Raw genomic sequence first — 24284 nt, 5'->3', positions numbered from 1 at the left:
AAACAGAAAATCAGCAACAATGTGAAACGATTGACTCACTTGCTGGTGCTGACATATTTACAGGTTCATCAATATATGCAGGTTCTCCTGGGCCACATTTATTGCATGCAGAAACTCTAAATAAATATTCTTTTCCTTGGATGAGGTCAGGTACAGTGAACTCTTGGTCAACAACATGATCCATAACCTAAAAAGAAGGAAAGCTCCAATGTGTTTCTAAAATTTATTTCCAAAGTGCTATTAACAAAATAAGACACAAAATGCAGTAGCACATGTGGAAGCAATATAGCAAATCGAAATGAGAAAGCAAAACTGAAATGAGAAAAAATGAACTTACTTTGCTCCATGTTTTCCGGCTTACATCACGTTTTTCAATTATATAGCCAGTAACTGGACTTCCACCATCATCTTCTGGCGGTTCCCATGACAGCTGTACTGTGTTCTTGATTATGTCTAAAACTTTAAGTTCTCTTGGTGCACTTGGACGAGCTAGAAATCATCGAAATTGTATTAATTATTTTGTAATCAGAATTTGACAGATCATCTCCATGAATCTATCTGCTAGGAGACTTACACTTCTTAGCCATTCTACCTTAAACAGCAAAGCTGGATATTGAAAACCAGAAAAGAGATTTTTGGAGGATGGATTCCTAATTTTTAGTTATATTTTAATAGACATGGTTTACTGAAGGTTCTGTGATTTCACTTTATTAACCTAATCTGATTTTACCAAGACAAATATGGAATGATATTGCTAGAATATATACATGTCCACTTACCAATAACATTAACATCAATTTCTCCTGAAACAGATGACACAGGATTTTCTAATGTTAAGGAATAAATTCCCTTGTCTGGACGTTCACTTGGAGTAATTACGAGTTCTGCAAAGGAGGCAGTGGTCTTCATTGTTACACGATCACCCTCTTCTAAGACTTGGTCACCAAAAGACCATGTGGCGGTTGGCACAGGGTAGCCAGTGATAGGAACACGGATCTTGATTGGCTCTGGAACAATAACTTCCAGCCCATCTTTAAATGCACTTAGATCCATTGTAGGTCCAACTGGAAAAAGTAGAAAATGAATTCAATTAAATACTTTCAAATGTTCTGAATATGGCTTATGATAGCTGTGTGGAGAGGCTGATTCTGACTATATCTCAACCTGCAGGTCGGAGCTGTCTAGGACTAGCTGTCACTTATCACTGACTAACTCTTTTGGTTAAATGCTTTTTAGAAATATGTGAATGATAAGGCAGCTTAGCCTATCAAGTAGGAGATCTAATTTACCCTTTTTTTTGTTGTGTTTTGGGTTTTTTTTTTGTTTGTATTGTATTGTTTCGATTGTTGGGGTTTTTTTGTGTTTTTTTTTTTGTCTTCTCTGCCTCCCATAAAGCTAGATCAGGAGACAAAAGGTCATGCCTTGGTCTTCAGGCAACCTAATAGCTCTCTGCTTAATAGTACAGCTAATTATCTGCAGAATTCATAATGGAGGAGGAACAGCTCAGAAACGCAAAGGTCTAAGGTTCATGTCATCAGTTGTCATCACAGTAATCTGGTAAAAAATATACATATTATCCACAAGATGGACTTTAATTGTATGTCTTATTTAATTAATTCTCTTTAATAAGTAGCATATAGCTTACCAAAAGTATCATCTGCAATTAATGGCCCAATAGCCTCTGCTGGGTCAGACACACCGGCTGCGTTTTCTGCTGAGACTCTGTAGTAATAACTGGATCCTGGTTTCAATCCAGTTACCTAAAAAGCACAAATGATAATCTCTTAAATTGTATTAAAGATGATCTATGCATTTTGAGTACTTTGCTGATGAATGGAGTATCTTACCTTAAAAGTAAGAGCTGGTACTAGTTTTGGGTTACAGCGAATCCACTTGTCTGTTCCTTCTTCTTGCCTTTCAACAATATAGCCTAAGATTGGACTTCCTCCATCGTCAAGAGGAGGTTCCCATGTGAGCTGCACTGATGACTTAGTTTGATCTGAATGACCAAGGTTAATAGGAGGACTTGGTCTCTCTGAAAATAATTTGAGAGAAATACATTTTTGCAACTAATAAAGGAGTATGGTTCTGCATATCAGCCATCTATACCTTAAAGTACTCTTTTTAAAGCCTTTGCATAGCTTTTTCTAAGCCAGTTTTTTAAACTGAAGTTGGATCCTAATTTCAAAGCAAAAATATTTGGAGTTCTTACTGAACCAAATGGTAGCAAAGTACTCCTGATACGTTTGAAGGACAAAAGTAGGAAAAATCTAAATGTACATAGTATTTCCAGCACATGTTTCTTAATGGAACTTTCCTGCACACATAATATATAAACGGCCCAAATGTCCCTGTCTCACATAAGGCAATCACAATCAGTGTGCATGCATACTTACTGATAGGGTCCATAATTTTTACTGCACGTGTAGCAGGACTTGGTTTGCCAACTCCAACCATGTTTTGAGCTCTTACTCTGAAGAAATATTCTTCATTTTCCACAACATCAGTCAGGACAGCTGACAGTTCATCAGCTCCAGTGGTCATAGCTGGCTCCCATTTGATGGAACCTCTGTTACGTAGTTCAATAACATAGCCAGTAAGTGGAGATCCTCCATCATACTCAGGTGGTTCCCAGGTAAGTGTAGCTCCAAACCTGTTCACATCGGTAACTTCAACATTTTGAGGAGGACCAGGAACATCTGCATTTTATTTTACAGAGAAAAAGGAAAAAAAAATTGTGGGTTTTAGCTATTGTTAGTTTGTACTGGTTTTCTTACACTGTCATCAAACACTGAGTTTTTCATAACTTCTACTCACCAAATTTGCTCTTAGCTTCCACAGGGGTCTCTGTTTCCACTGGCTCACCAGTACCAACTCTGTTCCTTGCACTAACACGGAAGAGGTACTCAACTCCTCCCTTCTGAAGTCCAGTAACAGTGTATTCACAATTTTCAGCACGATCAGTGACCATAACCCAGGTCTTACGCTTGATATCACGTCTTTCAATGACATAGCCTATTATTTTACTTCCACCATCACTTTCTGGTTCTTGCCAGGCAAGGCCAACTTCACCATCATAAGTTTCAGTGACTTCCAAGTTTCTAACTGGACCTGGAACATCTATCAAAAATATGACAATATTTTAGGGCATTGAATCTTTTTTTTTTTTTTTCCCTGCTTTGGCTTAAATAAGCGTAAGCAAGATTTTAATAATAGGAGTACTTACCAATGACCTCTACATTGATGAATGCTTCTGCCTGGCCATGTTTGTTTCGAAGTATAACCTTGTACCTTCCTTTATCTGATTTCTTTGCTTTATAAATTTTAAAGGTAGTGCAGTCAGTTGTTGTATCAACAGTGGCTGTGGGCAGACTTTCCTCCCCTTTCAACCATTCGGCTTCTGCTCTTGGGTAGGCATCATATGGAACAGTCATAGTTAAAGGCTTCCCAACATCAACCACAAGGTTTTGATCACCAGTCTTGATTCTAGGTGCAGCTAAGGAAGATCAATGTGACAAGTAAGTACTTACATTTTTTAAAAAATTAGATATATTTGCGTCATCAGCAAAAAGCTAACATAGAAAAGTAAACTGAGCTGTTATGTGAATTCTAAGCAAATCCTTCATATACTTATTAGATTGCTCTAGAAAAAGAAGCTCAGGCTGGTTGGTGTATACTGTGTCCTATAAAATCAGGGAAGAGGGAGTTGCTTTTTTAGCATTAACTTAATGTATTTTATTGGTCTGACCCTGTAGAATAGAAAAATCAGGAATTACATGTCTTATATGATTGAAATGAGTAGGCCAAATAATTCTCATGTTTTAGATCTGCATTGACTGAACAAAAAGATTCTGTCTTTACACTCAACTCATGCTTTTGGTATAGACACTGAGAAGTGACCTATGTTTTCATCAGCAGTTGAATCAACATAGTATAATAAAAAATGTTTGTTGTAATACAGTTTAACAGACTTGCAATTGTCTCGGCCTGATTGTGTATTCATTTTAATCCAACTCTTTTGAAGAATAAAAATCAATTTAGTTAAATAGTTAATTCACTAGTCTAAGATTTTATAAAAGAAACACAAAGCAAGCAACTTACCAGCTAATTCAAGCTTAGCTCTAGCTTCCTTATCTTTGGCAATAAATCTGTATTCCCCTTGGTCACGGGGCTTTATCTCGCACACCTGCAGCCTGTGGACCTTTCCTTCACTCATCATCTGATGTTTGTCACCTTGAATGATAATCATGTTGTTTCTCAGCCACTTGACCTCCACACCATCTTTGTTCAACTCAGCCATGAAGATGACATCTGCACCAGGAGCTTCATAAATATCTTGTGGTGGTCGGATGATCTCAACAGGGATTTCTGAAGTAAATGTTGATTCGTTTGGTGTTATTTGTATATTGTTTCTATTATTACTAAGTAATGAAGAAATAAATCCTATTCAATTTTACACATACCTTCAACAAAAAGTCTTGCTCTAGATTTCCTGTCATCCACGCCACAGGAATATTCACACTCATCATCTAGTCTACAGTCTTTTATGATTAATCTGTGCAGATTTCCATCCTTTTCAAACTGGTATCTTTATGGGGGAGAAAAGTAAGCAGTATTTTAGTTTCCAGACAAAGCAAGAAAGTAAAGCAAACACAGTTAATAAATTAACAATCATAATAACATGTACATACTTTTTGCCTTCTTTTATTTCTCTTCCATTTCTGTACCATCTTACACTGGCTTTCTCTTTGGAAAGCTGGCATGTAAAGACAGCATCATCAAATTCAGTGACGGTCTGGTCGCGGAGGTGCTCAATGAAGTCTGCTGGTGCTTCTGTGATGAGAAGCTCTGCAACAGATTTGTCTTGTCCAGCAGTAACAGTATATTCACCTTCATCTATAAACCCACAGTCTTTAATGATGAGTGAGTGCTTGTATTTATCAATTTTGTACAAAACTCTCTTGTTGAATGTGATCTCTTCACCATTCTTTGTCCATTTGAGGGTTGCATTAAGGCGATTGACTTTGCACCAGAATGTGACAGTTTTCTTTTCCATGGTCTCAATGTCTTCAAGGGGCTCAACAATTCTGAGATCCTCCTCTGTTAAGACAAAAACCCCAAACTGATTAATTTACATCCTCAAGATCCTGATGCGAAATTGAATGTAAGATGATGAAATAATTTTAATACATTGCTAGTTATTTACCTAATACTGTTAAGGCAGCAGAACTTTTGACGTGTTCACCTCTCTGGTTTGACAGTGAGATGGTATAGGTGGCTTGATCTTTCAACTGTGCATCTCTGATTCTGAGAGTGTAAACTAAATCCTTCTGGACAATAATGTATTTTGCACTATCAAATATTGCCTCATCATTTTTATACCACTTCTCTTTAGCACCTTCTTTATTGACTTCACAGTTGAAGATAATTTCTTGACCCTCATTAACTTCTTGGTCCTTAAGAGGAGTTATAATCCTGAGTTTTTCTGAAATTGAGAAAACAGAAGAAATAGAACATCATGTAGTGTAAGGAATGCAACAAAATATGCACCTGCACATTGATAAAATAAAGCTTACCGATCACTGTTAAGCGTGCTGTAGCTTTAGCTTCACCAACCATGACAGTATACTTTCCTGCATCCCCTAGAACAGAGTCTTGAACCACAAGTGTTCTCTTTTTGCCATCTGAAATGATGTTGTACTTATCACTAGGCTCCAGGACCGTGTCACCCCTCAGCCACTGTACTGTAATTGCCTCTTTGGATACTGAACAGACAAATTCAGCTTTGTCTCCTTCAAGCACCTCAAGATTTTGTGGTCTGGTGAGAAATTCTGCTGCAAGTTCTGAAAGAAAACATTTTTGTAGATATATATGACTTTATTTTAAGTTTTACTTCCGAAGATAATCAACCAAGTTGTGTTCTTCCTGATTTTTTTATCTTTAAATATTTTTTCCAGAACACAAGGCCGGTAAAGTAACTCTCTTACCATGCACAGTAAGTTTTCCTGTTGTACTAGAGCTTGGGAGCTTGCAAGTATATTTGTCAGCATCTTCAGGATGAGCGTTACGTATGACAAGAATTCTCTTTCGGCCATCAGAAATGTGTTCAAATCTACCACCGTCAGGTACCTCCTTATCTCCTTTAAACCAACTGACTTCAGCATTAGGCTTTGAGACTTCACAGATCAATTTTACAGTGTCATTTTCATTTACTTCAAGATCAGGAAGATTTTTTGTGAATACAGCCTCTTCCTCTGCAACAAGAATTTCAAAAGATAGTTACAGTTGTTCATCAAAAAAACAATTTTTCTTGTTCATAGATTACATTCTGAAACACTGTGCTTACCTATCACTGTAAGTAGGCCTGAAGTTCGAGCTGTTTTTGCTTCACAGGCATATTCAGCTTCATCATCAAAGACACATTTACTGACAACAAGAATGTGTTCTGCACCTTTGGAGATTATGTCATACTTTTTGCCTTTTCTAATTTCAATGCCGTCCTTAAACCACTTCACCTGTTTTAGAACAAATAAACTTCATTATTAATATTAATATACTCATCATAATTTCAGTTGCGTGTTCTTTTGTAACAACACAATTAAGTTGTCAGTTTTTTATAAAAAGCTCTAGTTCAATGAGTTACACAGGTTAAAAAGTATTATTACTGACCTTGATACCTGGACGAGAAATTTCACATTCAAACCGAGCAGATTCTTTTTCTTTAACTTCAAGGTCAGTTAGGGGTTTCAGGAACTCAACACGAATAGCTAAAAGAGAAAAGAAAATTTATAGTAGAGGAAAGTCTCCAGTAGAGAAGAATAAATTGTTGGCATTGATACTATTGCCAGTCATAGACGCTAGTACATAACATTTATAGCATTCAGACATTTTGCAGAAAATGGTAAGTGACTCACGTTCCACATTGAGAAAACATGATGTCTTAAAATCCTTAGCATCACAGGTATATGTTTTTGCATCATCCAGTGTGCAGCCATGGATAATGAGTTTTCTGATCCTGCCATCAGAAATGATATCATACTTCTTTGTTTTGTGGATTTCTTCTCCATTTTTGAACCATTTAACTTTAGCATTTTCCCTGGAAACTTCACATTCTAGTATTGCAGTGGCCTCCTCTTCAACAGTCTGGTCCTCAAGTGGTTTAGTAAATTCAACTGGGGGTTCTAAAAGAAATAGATAGAATTTTTGATAGAAAAGATCTAAATTGTAGCCAGCCTTCTGCTAGTACAGAACTGTCCCATTGCGTTTACTTGTTTTCCTTGACTGAATAATAAAAAAGGCTCTTAGGCATCTCTGCTGAAGAGGTTGTTTTATTTTTTTTTTAATGCCCAGACATGTTCAATTAATTCAGCTAATTTCCTCATTTTCCTCCTACTTTAAGATTAGACTGAACAATATCCTTGTTCAGTGGGGTTTTTACTTGCAGATCATCACAAAGCTTTGCAAATCAATTTCTTTAGCTGAACTATATCCACATGATCTCACTGACTCTGAAGTTATACTGAACTTAAGGAATTACTTTTTGATTTCTCCCTGAATTATTGAATTAGTTAAAGTGTGTGCAGTTTTCTTGACTTAGCCATACACAGCTTGCAAGCAGTGCATGCAGGTATACAGTCAGTGTTATGTTGCTTGACTGATGGTGTAATTGTGCTCTCACAGAATTCTGGATACTAAAAAGAACAGAAAAAGCCATTGGGAGCCATAAAGGCCAGTACTGGTGGGTCATCTTGAGGGCAATTGAATGTTCAAGTCTGCAATAAAGCCCTGGAGATCCCAATGAACTGATTTGTTTCCCACATCTCACACATTTCCAGTATTTCCTCCTTTCATCAGCTCTTCTGTGAAGCATAAAGATTTTAAGTAGCTTTTTTAATCGGGAAGGTTATCTACCAGTCCAATATTGTATGTATGATCCCACTAATTTCATATATGGTTTATATTCCAGCATGAATCGCAAATGGACCATTAACACTGACTATGGTATAATTAAAATAACTGACTTACCTTTCACAAAAAGATTTGCTTGAGTTCTGAAATCTTTTGCTGTCAGTGATACTTCTCCTGCATCTGTTAACTTGACGTCTCGAAGAGTAAGTGTGTGAACTCTGCCTTCAGCACGTGTCACAACCTTATAAAGTACATAAAAAATCCAACTTTTTAAAGTATCTACAATAAATATTTAAGAAATATTTAATGAAATAGCATTGCTATTTATGGTTATCTGTGGAGTTTTGTTGTTTAATTGTATATAAAATTTTGATAACTTTCTTTTGAGTATACTAGATATAGCTCAAGACACAAATGCTTTGATGATTTTGAGAATTATTTCTGTGTTGTACTTTTGCTTACATAAAATTGTAATTTTAAATTTCCCCATGTTCTAAAGGTATTTATGACCTTGTAATTCCTTGCAAGTTTTTCTGTCTGAGGTTTCCTATTATTTTCATTTGCATTATTTCCCTTAGGCCTAGTACATAAAAAAGAAGTCTTAAACCCAGTGATATCAATTTATATTTTATATTTCTTAATGTGTTTATTTAAAGCTTTTTATGAATTTCCCCTACCGTTAACTTTAAATATTAAACTGACTGCATTCCAGGCTGCTCAGATCTCAGTTAAGAGCCAGCACTTGATGAAGGGTTAAAAATAGCGAGTGAGAAGTGCCTGACAAGCAAATCTGCCCAGAAAGTTATCTGGAGAGCCAGAACAAATGCCTGAAATGGAATTTGAATCCTCTTAATCCCCTTATATGCAGAATTGGACTGCAACTCAGCATTCAGAGGGGAAAAAAAAAAGCATTTCCTGATAGCACACCTCAAAACCCTCTCACTGTAATTACAATTAACCTGAGCAAAAAATAATTCAGAACCCCTGTGGCTGAGTCTCCAACAGAACCAGGCACAAACTCCCGGTGTAATGATTTTGGAAACTTAGTTTTTCTTAGTACAATAAACACTTGCAGTATTCCAGAATACAGGAATTTCTGGGGGGAAAAACAATATATTTGATTTAATGAGGATTTGCTACGTGGCACAGCAGCACTACCACATTACTGTGCTTTAGTAATTCTCTTGGCAGAGTGTAAATGAGAAATAAAGAAGGAAAACGGGAGTTGAAGAGAGGAAGGAAGAAGAAACATGAGTCAAAATAAAGTTTAATTTCTTTACCTTATCACTGGGCTCCAGTTTTTTTCCTTGCAGGAACCACTCGACTGGGATTCCCTCATAAGATAGTTCACAATCAAAGGTTGCTGATTCCCCAGCTGTCACTGTTACATCTTTCAGAGGTCTCAGCAAGCCAATTACTCGAGCTTGGTAAGAAGAAGACATCATTTTCAGATTAGTCACTTCTACCCAAGAGAGAGCTGCTGTCTTTATGCACTAATCTCCATGGTGGCTTCCTTCAAGAGAGACAGACATCGCAATTCTGCTCTTTACATTCCCTAAATAGAAGAGGCCACCCTGGGTTTTTAGGGGGAGGGCTGGTCACCTAAAATTTCCTATTTGCATAGTGTGTTTCTTTAAATTGAACAAGGTCAGCAGGAAAGTTGTCGTACATCTGTCTCCCTGCCAAGCCTTGCATGCCTCTTGCTAGATAAGGCATGTGTTTTCCAAAATAGCGAGGGCTAGGATTGGAGTGGGAAACAAGTGGTCTTCAACCGTGTGGTCTGTCCCTGTCTATCAAGCTCTTAACCCTATCCCCAGATGTCACTGTGATCCCATCCTCTCAGGTTAACATGATACTTTAATGCAGAAAAGCCTTTGCTTGTAATACTTTGATTTCATAACAACATATGATGCCAAGAACATGAAACAGCTTTCAAGGCCATCTCCTTATTTTTGCTTCTCTTATATGAATAAACTCTATACAAGATCAAAAAAAAATATAGGACATTCTTTAACTAAAAAGTTAAAATGGCTTGACTAATTAATTCTTGAGTTGCTCTTCTGGAAAGAATTGCTGTGGGTTCAATACAGTATAGAGATTTCTTTACCCGTTCAGAAGAGGCAATGAGTAATTAATTAATTTCAGTTTGAAAGACACTTACGTTTCACTCGAAGGTGGGCACCGGATTTGGCATTTGCTGCCTGGAAATCTACTCCACCAGCTTGATCTAAGCGTACATTGTACAGTGTAAGGAAGTGCTTTTTGCCTTCCTCCTTGATTTCACATTCCTGTAAAAGGAGAAATGAAAGAACATTTTCAGTATCTTTTTTGTGCTCCTCACTGCAAAAGCCTCCACTTCTCATACCGTGCATCTATTGCCTTCTCTTCTGTTCACAACTCTTAGGCCCAGTACCACTTGCAATGTAACTTACGAACTTTCATTCATAGGCCTTTTCTTTTAAAGCCTCTGCATAATACAGTCTGCTTCCTCTTAGAACAACAGGGCAAGAGGCAACACATTCATGTTGGTGAATGTGCTGACTGACAAGCCAACACACCTATGTGTAGCCCAGTCAGAGACCTAAGGGACCTAGAAATTACTAAGCTTGTGCTGTGTCATTTCCTTGAGAAGGGTCTTTTTTTTTTGTCCAGACACTGATTTTCATGGAACTTCTGATCTTTGTGTATTATTCACATTGATACTGTTGCATCAAAGAGTTGCAAAATTATTGCCAGTCATGACTGTATTGCTTTTTAATTTTCCAGATACCTCCAGTAAGGAATTAAGAATATTTGATTAAGTCTTATACCATTTTAAACCAATTTAAGCTGTCATAGTTGTGGAAAAGAGTTTGAAAATGTGATCTACATCTATTTAAACCAAACATAACTCAAAACCTAAAGGTAAACACAGAATATCCAAGTTCATATTTTTAAATGCCATTACACTTAAGTGAATTCCACAAGGTATTTGCACTTTGAATACATGATTGTTAGGGACTAGAAATACAGAATGTACTTATTTATGTAAAATAATTTATTGTTTATCTATGTTATATAAAATTTTGAATTCTTTATACTACATTTAAAAAGTTATTAATGAAAAACCCCAGTATTTTTATTAAAGTTTCCCTTACTGAAACCAAAAGGAGTTTTCGCTTAGTTTCTGTAGCCACATTCTTTTCCCTCACACCCTACCTCCCTGCAAATTGTTGAGACACACATAATAAACATCCTGAAATATTTGCTTACAGCTGATTCAGTCAGGGGTTCTCCTTTTAGCTTCCAGTTGCCATGGATGCCTTCCTCAGAGATTTCGATATCAAAACGGGCAGTCTCTGTCTCAATCACCTCCACACTGTATAGTGGACGTACAATCTCAATATCCCGGTCTGGAGGGGAAAAAAAAAAAAAAAAAAAAAAAAGCGATTGATTCCCTCAGTCTCTTAACAGACCTCAGACCTCAAAAGATCTCTACTACAGAGCAGCCCAGTAAAATAACCGTACCTTCAATATTGAGTTTAGCAGAAGTTTGATCAGTACCACAGTCACAGGTGTACTGTCCAATGTCTTTCTTCAAAGCTTTCTTGAGGATAAGGATTCTCTTTCTACCATCAGCCTTAATAACAACATTCTTTGATGGAGTAATTGGTTTGCCATCCTTCATCCATTTCACTGGTGCATCTGGTTTGCTGATTTCACACTGTAAGATTACTTCATCTTTCTCTACAGCAGTGTAATCCTGAAGCTTCCCAGTGAAGTAAGGGTCTCCCTCTGCAAGCAAAAGTCAAGATATATTTCAGTCTGAAGTTTCAGTCTTTCAAGAATGATTAAATGTAGTCCTTATTACACAGTTCTGTTGCAAAATGAGAAAACAAGTATCTAAGAAACAATTCAGCATATTACTAATATTACTGCCAACATAATTTTGGTGCTCTAAGAGTTTCAGAGCACCATTTAAGTATCTAATAGTTAATTCTGCAGCAGTTGCATGAAGTTTGAAAGTTAATTATCCTTTGTGAGTGGGGAAATGGAGACCCAAAGATGACAAAGTGTAAAACTGACAAAAAACACAATGTAGATTTAGGCCAAACCAAAAAACCCCCCAACAAATCCCGAAAAGCACCGAACCACCAAAGCAAACCAAAATCAACCCCAAAACTTTCTGATCCCCGTTCTTCCTTAACAAGACTCTTTTGACAATACACATTATGTAAATTCTTTGGGGTATTCTTACCAAGAACAGTGAGTTTAGCTTCTGAGGATATGCCCATAGCTTCCACTCTAATCTGAGAAGTATCATCAATAGTAAGATCTTTGATTGTGAGTGTATGGAATTTGCCATCATCTGTCATTGAAACAACTTTGCTGGTATGTAATCGCTGGTCATTCCTGAACCAGACTACAGGGATATTTTCATGGGAGAGTTCCACAGTGAACACTGCAGTTTCTTGCTCCTTTTTTGTTACATCCTTGAGAGGAGTAATGAATTTCAGGCGGATACCTATAACAACGTAACATTTCATTACAATAATGTTATCGATAAAAACTATTCAAGAACTATGGTGCAAATCTTTCCTAGAAAGGCAAAGTCAGACAAACCTTCAATAATTAGCTTGGCACTTGTTCTCTTATCCTCAGCTTCAAACATGTATTTAGCTTCATCCTCAAAGGCAACAGATTTAATAGTCAGAGCATGCTTTGTTCCATCTGAAATAATTTCCAGTCTTTCATCAGGAGTGATCTCTTGTGTTCCTTTCAACCAGCGGAAAGTCTTGGGTTCTCTGGACACCTCACATTCAAACTTAGCTTCATCCTTCTCAAACACCTTTACATCGCTTAGTGGAGTGATAAAGATGAGAGGCAATTCTGAAATCAAAGAAGAGCACTTTCAGCTCAGTGATAGGTTCATATAGACCTTTCTGCTGCTAGATTTGTTCTAATGCTCTGAGATGTATGTGGAAATGTTGGCAAACTGAAGACTGTACCTTTCACTTTCAGGTTTGCAGCACTTTTAGCATTAGCAGCTTGGAAAGACACTTCTCCAGTCATATCAAGTTTGCAGTTATGAAGGACAAGAATATGCTTCTTCCCATCTTCAATGATTTCACAGTCCTGGTAATAAAGAAACACACAGCCCCACCCCAACTATGAATGTTCTGAGAAATTACTCAGAATACATTATTACTAAATATGCTTTTTTTCCAGTGAAATTATAGTCTAAAAATAAAGAAGCATCCTTACGGGTGAAGGTGTTAGAGTTTCTCCCTTTAGCTTCCATATAGGACGGACATCAGGCTCGGAAATTTCAATTTCAAAACGTGCTGTTTCACCAACAAATACTTCCACTCCATACAGTGGGCGCTCCACTTTAATTAAGCGAGCTAAAATAAAAAACCCCAAAAGTTCACATCTGTTATTCACTCATTCTATACCATAGAAATGTACTGTTAGAAAGGATCTCAGCTATCTCCCTATCCCTTCTTTAGGGCATTCAAATACTATCACTGATTAATTTTTATCTTATTTTTCCTAAAAAGCTGCAAGTTTGGGCAGCCTACAACCTACTTCTACAATATGTATGAAAGTTTGGTTATTTTTAGTAAGAATGCTTTTCCTTATAATTAATCCAGATATTTGCTACAGTGAATTGAATTAACTGCTTTTTTCCTGACTGTAAATGAATATGAGAAATATTGATCACCATTGTCTTTACAAAAGCCACTTAAATATCTTAAGATACATTGTCTCTCATAAGAACTCTTGACAATCCAAATCCAGATATTTCAGCTATTTATTATAAGAGCATGTTTTCTAAAGGTACCATGTTTGGTGTTGTACCCTAGAGAGTGTCTGTCTACACTGTCTTACAAATGTTTAAAGTACTTTTCCTTAGCCAAGGCATGACAACTTACGCTCAACACCGACATTAGCACTTGTCTTGTCAGTTCCACAGTCACACTCATAAACACCCTTATCATTCTCTGCAGCCTTCTTGATCTTCAGGATACGGCGCAAGCCATCCGTTTTTATGGAAATTCTGTTGGAAGCTACGAGTTCTTCACCATCTTTGTACCATTTTACTGGCACATCTTTGCTAAGTTCACACTCCAGAGTAATATCATCTTTCTCCACAGCACTGTAGTCTTGTAATTTCACAGTGAAATATGGATCGGCCTCTACGAAAGGCATAGTGGATATGAAATGGTAAATTAGTAATATAAATTTACTAAAACATCAATATTTTGTCACTTTGTACTTATAAAAATTGTTTATACGTATTATATGGCATATTTTAAATTACTTATGTAATTACCTAAGACTTTGAGGTTTGCTTGTGTGTTCAAGTCCTTGACCACTGCCTTTATTTCAGAGATATCATCAAGTGTTACTTCTCTCATTTCTAGTTTATGAACTTTGCCTTCTGAAGTCATAAAAACTGTTCTGCTTGTGTGGAGTCTCTTGTCATTTTTGTACCATTTCACTGGCATATCTTCATGAGAAAGCTCAAATTGGAAGTGAGCTGTTTCCCCTTCTTTTACTGTTTGATCCTGTAGAGGTGAGATGAACTTCAGCCTCACACCTGTAATGTAGACACATAAATACTGTCAGAAAAAGGGTAATGTGGTTATAAAAGATATATTCTTTATCCACTTTTTATTGTTTCATTCATAAGAAAGTACTTGCCTTCCACAAACAGTCTTGCTGTGCTCTTCTTGCCATCAACTTCAGCAGTGTATTCTCCCTCATCATCAAACTGAGAATCATTGATTACAAGAATATGCTTCTTTCCATCAGCAATGATGTCAAATTTTTCTCCAATCTTGAGTATATCAGTGCCCTTAGACCATATAACATTGGCTTCTCTGGTAAGGACACATTCAAACCTTGCTTGGCGCCTCTCAGGGACAGTAACGTCTTTCAGGGGCACAGCAAAGTCCAGTTCAATTTCTGGAAGCAAAACAGAAGGCACCATTTGTAATGTGCCCCATGTGTACCTTGCTTAATTTGATATACACCATTGTGCATCATACCTTTCACAGTCAGGATAGCTGTAGTAAGTGCATTAAGTGCCTGGTAAAGGACTTCACCAGCTTGCTCTAATTTGACTTTGTGCAAGGTTAGGAAGCGTTTTCCTCCTTCAGCTTTGATTTCACATGTCTGGAGAGAAGACAGACTTTGGTAAATACAATGTCAGTGCCTTACTGCAAGGTATTTTTAATAAAGGGATTCTATAATTTTTTTTATACACATTAAAGAGTCAGCTAGAAAGACTGGAATTGTTTTCAAGGAAAGTTAACACTCAACAATAAAGAAATGGAGTACATTTCTTCAGCATTCAACATTTATTTTCAATATCAACATAATTACTAACAATGTATGTAGGATTATTGTCTGAATTATTATTATTGTCTGAATAAGTACTGTAATCCCAGCATTTTTTAATTACCATAATGTGTAGCCTTTCTAAGTTCTAGAGTGAGTAGTAATGACAGACCTGCAAAGATCTTACCATAAAGACTCAAGGGAACCTGTTCACAGTGTTAAATTTAAATAAATTATGTTGTAAAATTCAAGGATGCTTACAGGTGAGGGTCTCAGGATTTCGCCTTTCAGCTTCCATTCACCAGGAATATCATCCTCAGATATTTCTGTATCAAAGTTTGCTGTTTCTTTCTCATAAACTGTAACATCCTCTAATGGCTTCAAAAGCTCAACCTCACGTTCTAAAAGGCACAAATGAACACATATATGGTTAGGCCAAGTTTTGATAGAGCTTTATATTAATTTAGGTTACCTTTTTCTGTTTCTATTTTGAGACGTTTTTGAATATTGGCCTATGAGTTGATTAAATATAATACAAATAAAAGCTTTCTTACCACCAAGCGTCAGTTTAGCTGGGTATCTGCGACCTTCAACTTCCACTGCATATTCCCCAATGTCAGCAGGGCCAGCATTCTTGATTTTCAGGAAAATTTTATTTCCTTCTTTCAAGATTTCTGTCTTGTCTGTCGGTTCAGCAGGGATTTCCTCATCTCCTTTAAACCATTTAATGTTTGGTGTATCTTTGACAATGTCGCAGGTGAAAGTAGCTGTTCCTTTTGGTTTCACATGCTGGTCTCTTATGGGTTTTACTAACCAGTCTCTTATCACTTCTGCATGACAAGAAGTTACATAAAAACACAGCTTAGGAGTCTTCTACTACAAATAGATGGGTGATAAATAGAAGAAACAGAACTAACAGATTTTGTATTACAACAAGATTTTAATAGCTGTAAAAAAAGTCCATTTATATTGTAATACTATGAAAAAAAAGCTTTCCTGATTTTAAAACAGCCCAAATGTCTTGCAGAAAAAGGAGAACATTATTTTGATTACTTACCTACTACCTTAACACAAGATGAGCACGACAGCTCAGAGTCTTCCACGGTAACAGTGTAAGTGCCAGTATCAGCATCATCTGAATCAGTGATAGTGAGGGAATGTGACAAACCAATAATGCCCAGAGCAAATTTCCCAGGCTTGTCTTTGATGATCTTCCCATCCTTCCTCCAAACCACGCTTCTTTCTTTATTAAGCTCACACGTCAAGTACAGTGGCTGGCCTTTAACCACAGTGACTTCTTCTTCAAGAGTTTTCACAAACCGCACTGGGAGTGCTGTGGGAAAAACATTTTGATTTGTCTCATTTATATACAGAAGGTGTAATGCAGAAATGCCTTACATATTACATCAATTTGCGTAGCGATTGATGGTGACAAAAGGATGCACCTAGCAACAAATGTAAATTCATAAAGTACCAGTACTTCTAGCTTGAGGAGTAGCTAGCCTTTAAATTATTGATGAATTTGAAACAGGAAATACCTTCAACAATGAGTTTGGCTGTAGAGGTCTTCTCTTTGTTCCCCAGTCGTAATACACAGGTATATTCACCAGCATCTGCCAGCTGGACATCAATAATATGCAGCTTCCTATCTTTGCCATCAGCAATAAACTTGTGTTTTGGGCTCTCTCGGATGTTACTTCCGTCCTTCATCCAGCTGGTAATTGCAGTGGATGGTGAAATAAGGACTTCAAAGATTGCAGAAGACCCAACAGATTCAGCTTCTGTTAGCACTATATCTTTCATCTCCTTGACAAACTTCAGTGGTACAGCCTTGAGTTGGTAAGTGAATGGAGGCTCTTCAGGAGGTTTTTCACCACCACTGCCTGGCCTGAGTTTCCTTCTTTCTGCATCTGCTGGTGAAGGTGTCTTCTTGGCTGTAATTCAGATTTAGAAATTAATAAACTAATTCTGATTTATTGCTTTTGCTTGTAGATACTGTCTTGTAGTATCCTACCTTTGACTGGACTGATACCCTTTGGAGTTTCTTCTTTTGGTGGCTTGGCCTCTGAAGTAGAACAGCAACATTATTAGGAATGTAGATAAATATACATACTAAAATCAAGACAAACATTTCTTTTACAGATCAGACCTTCTCTTCTTGTAGTTATACACACATACAAGGGTAAGAAGATATTAACTTATGTATATATTTATACAACTTACACTGTCTATATCTCAATGGTAAGTTCAGTTTCTTTAAGCATGGGGAAGACATATATTCAGCAGTGGGGACTGAAAGGCAGCTTAGGAGCTCCTCATTCCTCAATTTATCATCCTGCCTTTTACTTTGTAAAATTGCGCCATTCCCTGACACTTGACTTACAGTTAGGCCCTTGATCAATACCCACCTGTCAACCAAAATAGCTCTTAAATGCCTATTACAAATTATGGGGGTTTTTTGGTTGGGTTTTTTTTGTTTTTTTTTTTTGTTTTTTTTTTTTTTTTAGGAAAAGTATACACTTTTACTAAGGAAGACAACAAAAATATAAGTTTTATAAATTATGTATATTTTTCAGGACAACATGATACTCTCACAAGTGAAGTATGTTCTGTTACTTGCCCAACTTGTGATGAATGATCTCAGACTTTTAAAAATATTTCCCATGCTACGCTGCTTCTTGTCATTTTGTGAAAGGAAATATAAAGGATACTTTTAATGGGGGAAGACATGAATAAAATGCCAGACAGTTTTTATTGCAGTGGAGGGAAAAATGAATACTAGAAAAAAATGTGAGTTTTTTTGAGAAAGTCATGGCACACAACATGATTTAGGCAAACTTATAAAAATGTAAGACTAAGACAATGAACATTGATCATACAGATGTATGTACAGACAGGTAAGACAAACATGTCAAGAATGGCTGAATGCCAATACGTCCAGCTGACAGACTAGATGGAAACATGAATGGTATTAAAGAACAAAAACAAACATCACAATGGCAAGTGCTATTCTCCTGAGGCAAATAGTACAAGCACTTTGTGGAAGAATTTGGCAGCAGTCTTCCTCACCTCGCTTTGCATGAGACTTTGCAGGAACGTCCAGAACTTCATGTGATTCTCCAGGTGCATCCAAATTCCTGTTCTCACTCAAAGGTCTGCTGGCCTGCTCAATCACACGAGCAGGTTCAGATTTCCGGTATTCTTTCTCTCCTTCTGCTTTCTTGGGACTTATCATCTTACCTATGCTTGAGGAGTAGGTAACTTCTCCATTTGCAGGGATTCCTTTGCTTGATATTGTGTTTTCTGAAAGCTTTCCCTTCTCTTTTTTCATAGTAACAGATGTGCTTTTTCCAATGCCATGTCTAGTTGCCATTTTTTCATCTGATGTACTTTCTGGAACTGGAAGTTCTTTTCCTGAAAGGTTCACTTCTTCCACAGTCAAAGAAAATTTATTTTCTTCAGTTTTACCTTCACTGCTTTTGAGAGCTGGAGTTTCTTTGTGTTCATCCTGAATGGTATGAATTTCTTGAAATTGTTTTTTACTGTGACTCCCCGATGGCCGAACAGGAACTTTCTTTATTGTCTTAGATCCTTCAACTATTTCATCTTTGACTCCCTTTTCATGTTCTCCTATGGAAACTTCACCTTCCATTCCTTCTCCTGTAATCACTGTATCAAATTCTTCTTTTTCGACAGGCAGCTTTTCTGAGGCATCTGACTGTCTAAATATGCCTTTTTTCAAGTGGGTGCTGAAGGTAGTTTTCTCTTCCTTCTCTGGTATAATCTTTTTGGCTGTTTTTTTATCACTTAGGAGAGCTTTGTCAGTCAAAAATTGTCCTGAATCCTCCTCATAATGAAGTTCTCCTTCCTCTGCAGAATATTTTTCTCTTGCTTTTTTTCCCACTACTTCTGGCTGAAGAACAGATGGTTTAAAGGCTATGTAAGCTTTTTCTCTGGGAACACCCTCATCTTCAGTGGGGTGTTCTAGGTCAATGTCTTTTCTCAAAGCTGGTTCAGTCTCCTCAGACAGGTCTAAGGAATGTAGTTCTGCTGATGTAAAGTCCAGATTCTCATCTTTCTCATCACCTCGAATAATTTCCGTTTTCTTTGTATCTTTATTAAGAATATTCTCTATAGGAATTTCATCTACTGTGGTACCAGATTTCTTCATCCACTGGGTTTTATTTTGTATACCATGGTGCTTCATGGACTCTTCAAGAGGAACTTCAGATTTCTCTAGAGTAAAACCTCCTCTCTGTTCTTCACTTCTAAGAAGAGGAGTTTCATCTATTCCTGCCTCTGTGATATTCTTTACAAATGAAGTTTTATCCTTATTGGGAAGTTCTTTAGGTTGCAAACTAATTTTTGATTTTTTCTCTTTTCCTAGAAATCTTTTCTGGTCCCTGGGCTCGTATGACTCTCTGGGTATATGTTTAGGTACATAAATTGACTCAGCTTCCTCTTCTTTTTCATGCACATGAATCTTTCGTTTGTGAAGCTTGTCAAAGACACTCTGTACATCACCTTCCTTGTGAATAACCAATTTAATTTCATCCCCCTTTTCTTCTCCAGAATCTCTTTCCATGTGTTCAGATGCTACAGAAACCAATTTCAATTCCTTATCAGGTTGTTCATCTTTTGCATAAGTAATGTGATCTAATGCAACTTCTATTTTCTCACCTGTAAGGGTAGTCTTTCTTGAAACTATAGGTGTTATTTCAGACTCCTCTTCTTCAGGAGCCAGCATAAAATATTTAAAAGCCACTTTCTCCTGCTCATCTCCCTCTGGCTTCAGTATTTCACCACCTGTTTCCAGTGAGATTTTAAATTCAAGTGGCTCTACTGCATGAATGTCCAGAGCTGTCTCCTTAGGACTTATTCTCTCTTTCAGATGCAAGCGTTTCTTGGTAAAAGTCTTCTTTAATACAATTAACTCAGGATTTTCTTCTTCCACTGGAGGAATTTTATCTCTATGCTTTAGTACAGATGATGCATCAGGCTTTTCTGCAGCTACAAAGGTTTCACAGGTAATTTAGAGAGTTAAAATCCATAAGAAAAAGCATCAGGAACAATAGATTTTAAGACAAAATTTCCAGCTATACCTGAAATAAAATGAACATAGAACACTTTTCTCCACACAACAGAAAACTTAGAGCACAATCACAAAAGAAAGGTAAGAATGGCACACACAAACAATACAGAACACATTTAAGTAAACCACTGTTACAGTACAGGGCATTGTCTCACTAGTTTGCCAATTTTAATCCAATCCAGGTTAAAAGTAACAGTAAATGACAACTTTCTAAGGTCTACCTAGCAACCTATACAAAGTGGGTTAGTTCTGCCACTGCAGGCCTGGCCACATCACCAAATCAATGGCCCAGAGACATTCATGATTAGGCTTCTCCAGTGCCCAAGATCTAAGCTCTGCTGTAACATGAGGCCCTTCGAACGATGGGCAGGAAGCATGTACATCAGCTCTACCCATGGTCTTCAGGCTCAGAGTGCTTCAGAGGAACTGGACTCTTCACAGTTCTTTTTTCACAGCAGTGTATGATCCAGGGTCCTAAGCATAGCAAATGAAGTAGTAATACTCTGATTCTTCAACGCCACTGTCACTTTTCCTCAGGACTTCAATAACAAATTAAAAGCAGAAAACCAAATGACACAAGAATTGTTTAAAAACACATGTAATCTGTCTTTTGCTATACAGAAAATACAAGATGCGGTTCACAAGACATACATCAGGATATAAACAACATCAAGGAATCAACAGCATACACAAATTTCACAGCTGGACAATAAATAAAGGCACACACATCACCATCCAGAAAAGAGAGCAGAGATTAATCTCTATGGTGTATCAGAGACATTGGTCTTTTAGACTAGATGACAGTACCTAGAATAACAAGATCCTTGAACAGAACCTCAAATCTTTCTGTAATGAATGATTGTACAGCTCTTCATTCTCTTTATCCTGAAGGTATTTAGGTATCTCTGAGAGAAAAAGTCTATAAATAGTATAGAATAAACATAAATACCTGCTTTCTTTCCAACCACTGGGACTGTCACTGGGGTAGTAACAGCTGGTTCTGGTTCTGGTGCTGGTTTTGGAGATTTTAGAGCTGTAGAAAAAAAAGAAAAAGAAGAAAAAAAAAAAAGAGTTCTCATGTTTTTGTTTTAAGTATGTTTTTTAATATGTTCTGTAGGTTGTATGAAAGTTCTAGTCTTAGTAATACTAAATACATTTGTTTAATGTCCTTTTAGCCAGAAGTCTCTGAATGGAAAATACTAGACGCACAAGAAAGACTGCACTGGTATTCATGGCTAATGAATTCTTACCTACTACAGGTTTAGGTTCAGACCCAGGAAGTGGGAGAGCTGCTTGCTTAGGTTCTGTCATTTCAAACACAAGAATTACAAATAGGTTAATGTACATGTTTTGTAACCCCACTGAACACTGAAGTTAGAAGCAACAATACAGAGTTAATCAAAGACAGAATTTATTGTTTTGTATTCTATATAGCCAGAAAGCAAGAAATTAACTTGAGATAAACTCTTGTAAAGCAAGATACAATGGAAAAAAGATGAATTTTTCAAGCACTGAAGAATTAAAGACAACAAGAAATCCAGAAGAATGCAAAGTGGTCAATCATGACAGAATAGTCACAGACAGACTGGATAATAGTAATGCATTAGATTAATATAGCACGACATTCAGGCATGAATATCATTTAGTTGCTGCAATAAAGCAAAAGAACACCACACGTCTGTACCTTTTGGTGGTTCAGGTACATGTTTCTCCTCTTTCTTTATGACAGGTATCTCCGTTTTCTTCTTAGGAACTTCTGGGACTAAAATATTATTTTTATTTTATAAGATATATTGGAACACCTTAAATCCCCAAATACAATTATCTCCAAAGTATTTAAAAGTTCTCATTCTTTTTAGACATAAACTGTTTCAGATGTTCATAAGGTTTAGGAATATGTATTTTTAAGAGTGAAATTTGAATAAATTAGAAACACTAAATGGACAAAAGGACAAATATTTGCAAACTTAAATAAAAGAATGGTTGGATTAACTATTTCACGGTAGTTATATTTTTATCAGTACTATATTTGCAAAGTTCTCTTCTATACACAGTGAAGATTGAGAAACAAACCTAAAATTCAGAATTCAGACCCAAATATGGATGTCAAATTTGGCTGTGTTTTCAGCAAAGCTTTAGTTTACACAATTAGTTTTATGCAAACCATCTTTTAAAATCTGTTTAATTCCTGAATTTCAGAGAATACTACCTAAGTGGGATTTTTTTTAAATCATGCTTTACTGGATAGGTTTGAATGTAATCTAATACCTTCAGGTTTCTTAATTTTTTCTACTGGCGTAGGTACTGGTTTAACTTCTGGTTTGGGTTCTTTTTCTGGTTTAGGTTCTTCCTCTTCTGATTTCTTTTTAAGAACTTTAAAAGAAAAGGAATTTCAGTTTTTAAAGCACAGATAACCAGAAGAATAGGATGGTGAACAAGACAAAAGATTAAAAATATATCAACAATCATGGAGAACAGGTATGGAAAATACAGTGTTTGATATAAATGGAAGATTTTGTGTAAGTATTCAAGATACTATTCTGAAAGATTTTTAAAATTCAAAGTCATCTAGAACAAAAAGCTGGTTTTATTAAGAGCAGTCCATCTGAAAGGAAAGATGTCAATGTTAACTGTCTATGACAGAATAACATTTCTTGTATTTCTTATCATATTTTAATGATGACTTACTATACATAATTATGCATTAATACCTGCAGTTACAGATGATTTTTCAGGGAAAAAATGCAGGATTATGGATTAAACTCCTATTGACTGCAGTGAGAGAACAAGACTGAATCAAGTGTTATATTTGGAGAGTTCAAATTTATATAATGTCTGTTTTTCATTTTACTTATTTTATTTATTTTTGTCCTGTCAGATATCCATCTTGGATATCTAATGAAACTGTCATCTGAAAAACTGAATATCCCTATTTTATTATGTTGTCTGAAATCTTCAAGGTACATGGCCATGAGTCATCCTGCTGTATTATTTCAAAGAGAATTGGAATTAGTGCTTCCTTTTTCTAAGCAATAATTGAGCATAAAGTGATTCAGAAGGCTTCAGACTTTGAAGGAGAGAGGATTGATGTCCAATAGTACCACAGGGTTCTGCGATCTGTATAGTACTTCTAAGAAAACTATGAAAGAGAATACAGATGCTACATATGTGACTTTAATAACACTTACACTGTCACTGGAAAATATTTAGGGCTCCAGAAGCTGAAGACAGTGGAAAACTGTTAACTTTAGTATAGACTTTGCAGAGATTAGGAAAACAGTAAAGTTATGGGAAACCAGATTTTCAGTGTTCTGCTGTGTTTTCATCACAGATACTTTGGATCTGACAGATTTTCAGGGTATCTCCACTTCATCCCCGCAACTATAAACACTTTCCACAAAACACAGACATTAGGTAGTACTTTGTTTGTGTGATTTTCCATACCATACACATAAAATAATGTTACTTAGGGGAATATACTGAACAATGTTGATATGTAGGGCTTTTTAAAACCGAGCCAAGTTACTATACCTCTTTTCAAAACAACTTCTTCTTTTGGTGGAGGAGTAACTTCAGGAATTACTCTGCGAGGTTTCTTTACAAGTCCAGGCACTTAAAAGAATATTATTCCAGATTTCATTATGGTTTCATAACAGTAGTAAGAGCTAACCAACAACTAACCATTCCAAACACATAAATCAAATGCTGGTGCGCTACTGAACATTAAAAGCAATGGTAAAACTGTTGAGATTGGAGTCAATAGTTTTAATATCTTTTCTGTATTATTTGTGTACAGCTGTCTTCTAGACTTATGCATAAGAGAAAATTTTCACACAAATCCACAAAAGAGAAATATGGTTTGACAAAACTATAAAGGTTAAGTATTCAAGGAGAGTTAGCAACATTTTTATCTCCTTTTCCTCTTTCATTACAGGCTTATGTTACATATCTATTCATC

General features: G+C 36.4%; 1 protein-coding gene across 1 annotated transcript in view; it reads right to left on the bottom strand.

The window, feature by feature from the left end:
• The window catches only part of TTN (titin), a 238651-nt gene that overhangs the window by 81423 nt on the left and 132944 nt on the right, over positions 1-24284 (bottom strand). Inside the window, exons 114-152 of the mRNA XM_056349795.1 lie at positions 22595-22699; positions 22011-22088; positions 21577-21630; positions 21276-21359; positions 17249-17299; positions 16773-17168; positions 16292-16567; positions 15789-16064; positions 15496-15635; positions 14943-15069; positions 14596-14859; positions 14225-14491; positions 13824-14087; positions 13153-13292; positions 12897-13023; positions 12511-12777; positions 12146-12412; positions 11416-11682; positions 11161-11300; positions 10070-10196; positions 9189-9331; positions 8026-8149; positions 6915-7181; positions 6670-6767; positions 6347-6515; positions 5988-6254; positions 5577-5843; positions 5207-5485; positions 4692-5100; positions 4464-4588; positions 4102-4368; positions 3227-3496; positions 2818-3120; positions 2397-2699; positions 1848-2035; positions 1646-1760; positions 780-1064; positions 338-489; positions 40-187 (exon numbers count right to left, since the gene is read on the bottom strand). Of these exons, the coding sequence (XP_056205770.1) occupies positions 40-187; positions 338-489; positions 780-1064; positions 1646-1760; positions 1848-2035; positions 2397-2699; positions 2818-3120; positions 3227-3496; positions 4102-4368; positions 4464-4588; positions 4692-5100; positions 5207-5485; positions 5577-5843; positions 5988-6254; positions 6347-6515; positions 6670-6767; positions 6915-7181; positions 8026-8149; positions 9189-9331; positions 10070-10196; positions 11161-11300; positions 11416-11682; positions 12146-12412; positions 12511-12777; positions 12897-13023; positions 13153-13292; positions 13824-14087; positions 14225-14491; positions 14596-14859; positions 14943-15069; positions 15496-15635; positions 15789-16064; positions 16292-16567; positions 16773-17168; positions 17249-17299; positions 21276-21359; positions 21577-21630; positions 22011-22088; positions 22595-22699 (7896 nt within the window). The remainder of the gene's footprint in view (positions 1-39; positions 188-337; positions 490-779; positions 1065-1645; positions 1761-1847; positions 2036-2396; positions 2700-2817; positions 3121-3226; positions 3497-4101; positions 4369-4463; positions 4589-4691; positions 5101-5206; positions 5486-5576; positions 5844-5987; positions 6255-6346; positions 6516-6669; positions 6768-6914; positions 7182-8025; positions 8150-9188; positions 9332-10069; positions 10197-11160; positions 11301-11415; positions 11683-12145; positions 12413-12510; positions 12778-12896; positions 13024-13152; positions 13293-13823; positions 14088-14224; positions 14492-14595; positions 14860-14942; positions 15070-15495; positions 15636-15788; positions 16065-16291; positions 16568-16772; positions 17169-17248; positions 17300-21275; positions 21360-21576; positions 21631-22010; positions 22089-22594; positions 22700-24284) is intronic.

The sequence above is a fragment of the Falco biarmicus genome, chromosome 8, assembly GCF_023638135.1.
Source record: "Falco biarmicus isolate bFalBia1 chromosome 8, bFalBia1.pri, whole genome shotgun sequence".
Taxonomy (NCBI): Eukaryota; Metazoa; Chordata; class Aves; order Falconiformes; family Falconidae; genus Falco; species Falco biarmicus.
Note: the sequence above shows the minus strand (reverse complement) of the source record. Positions and strands in the feature narration are given on the sequence as shown.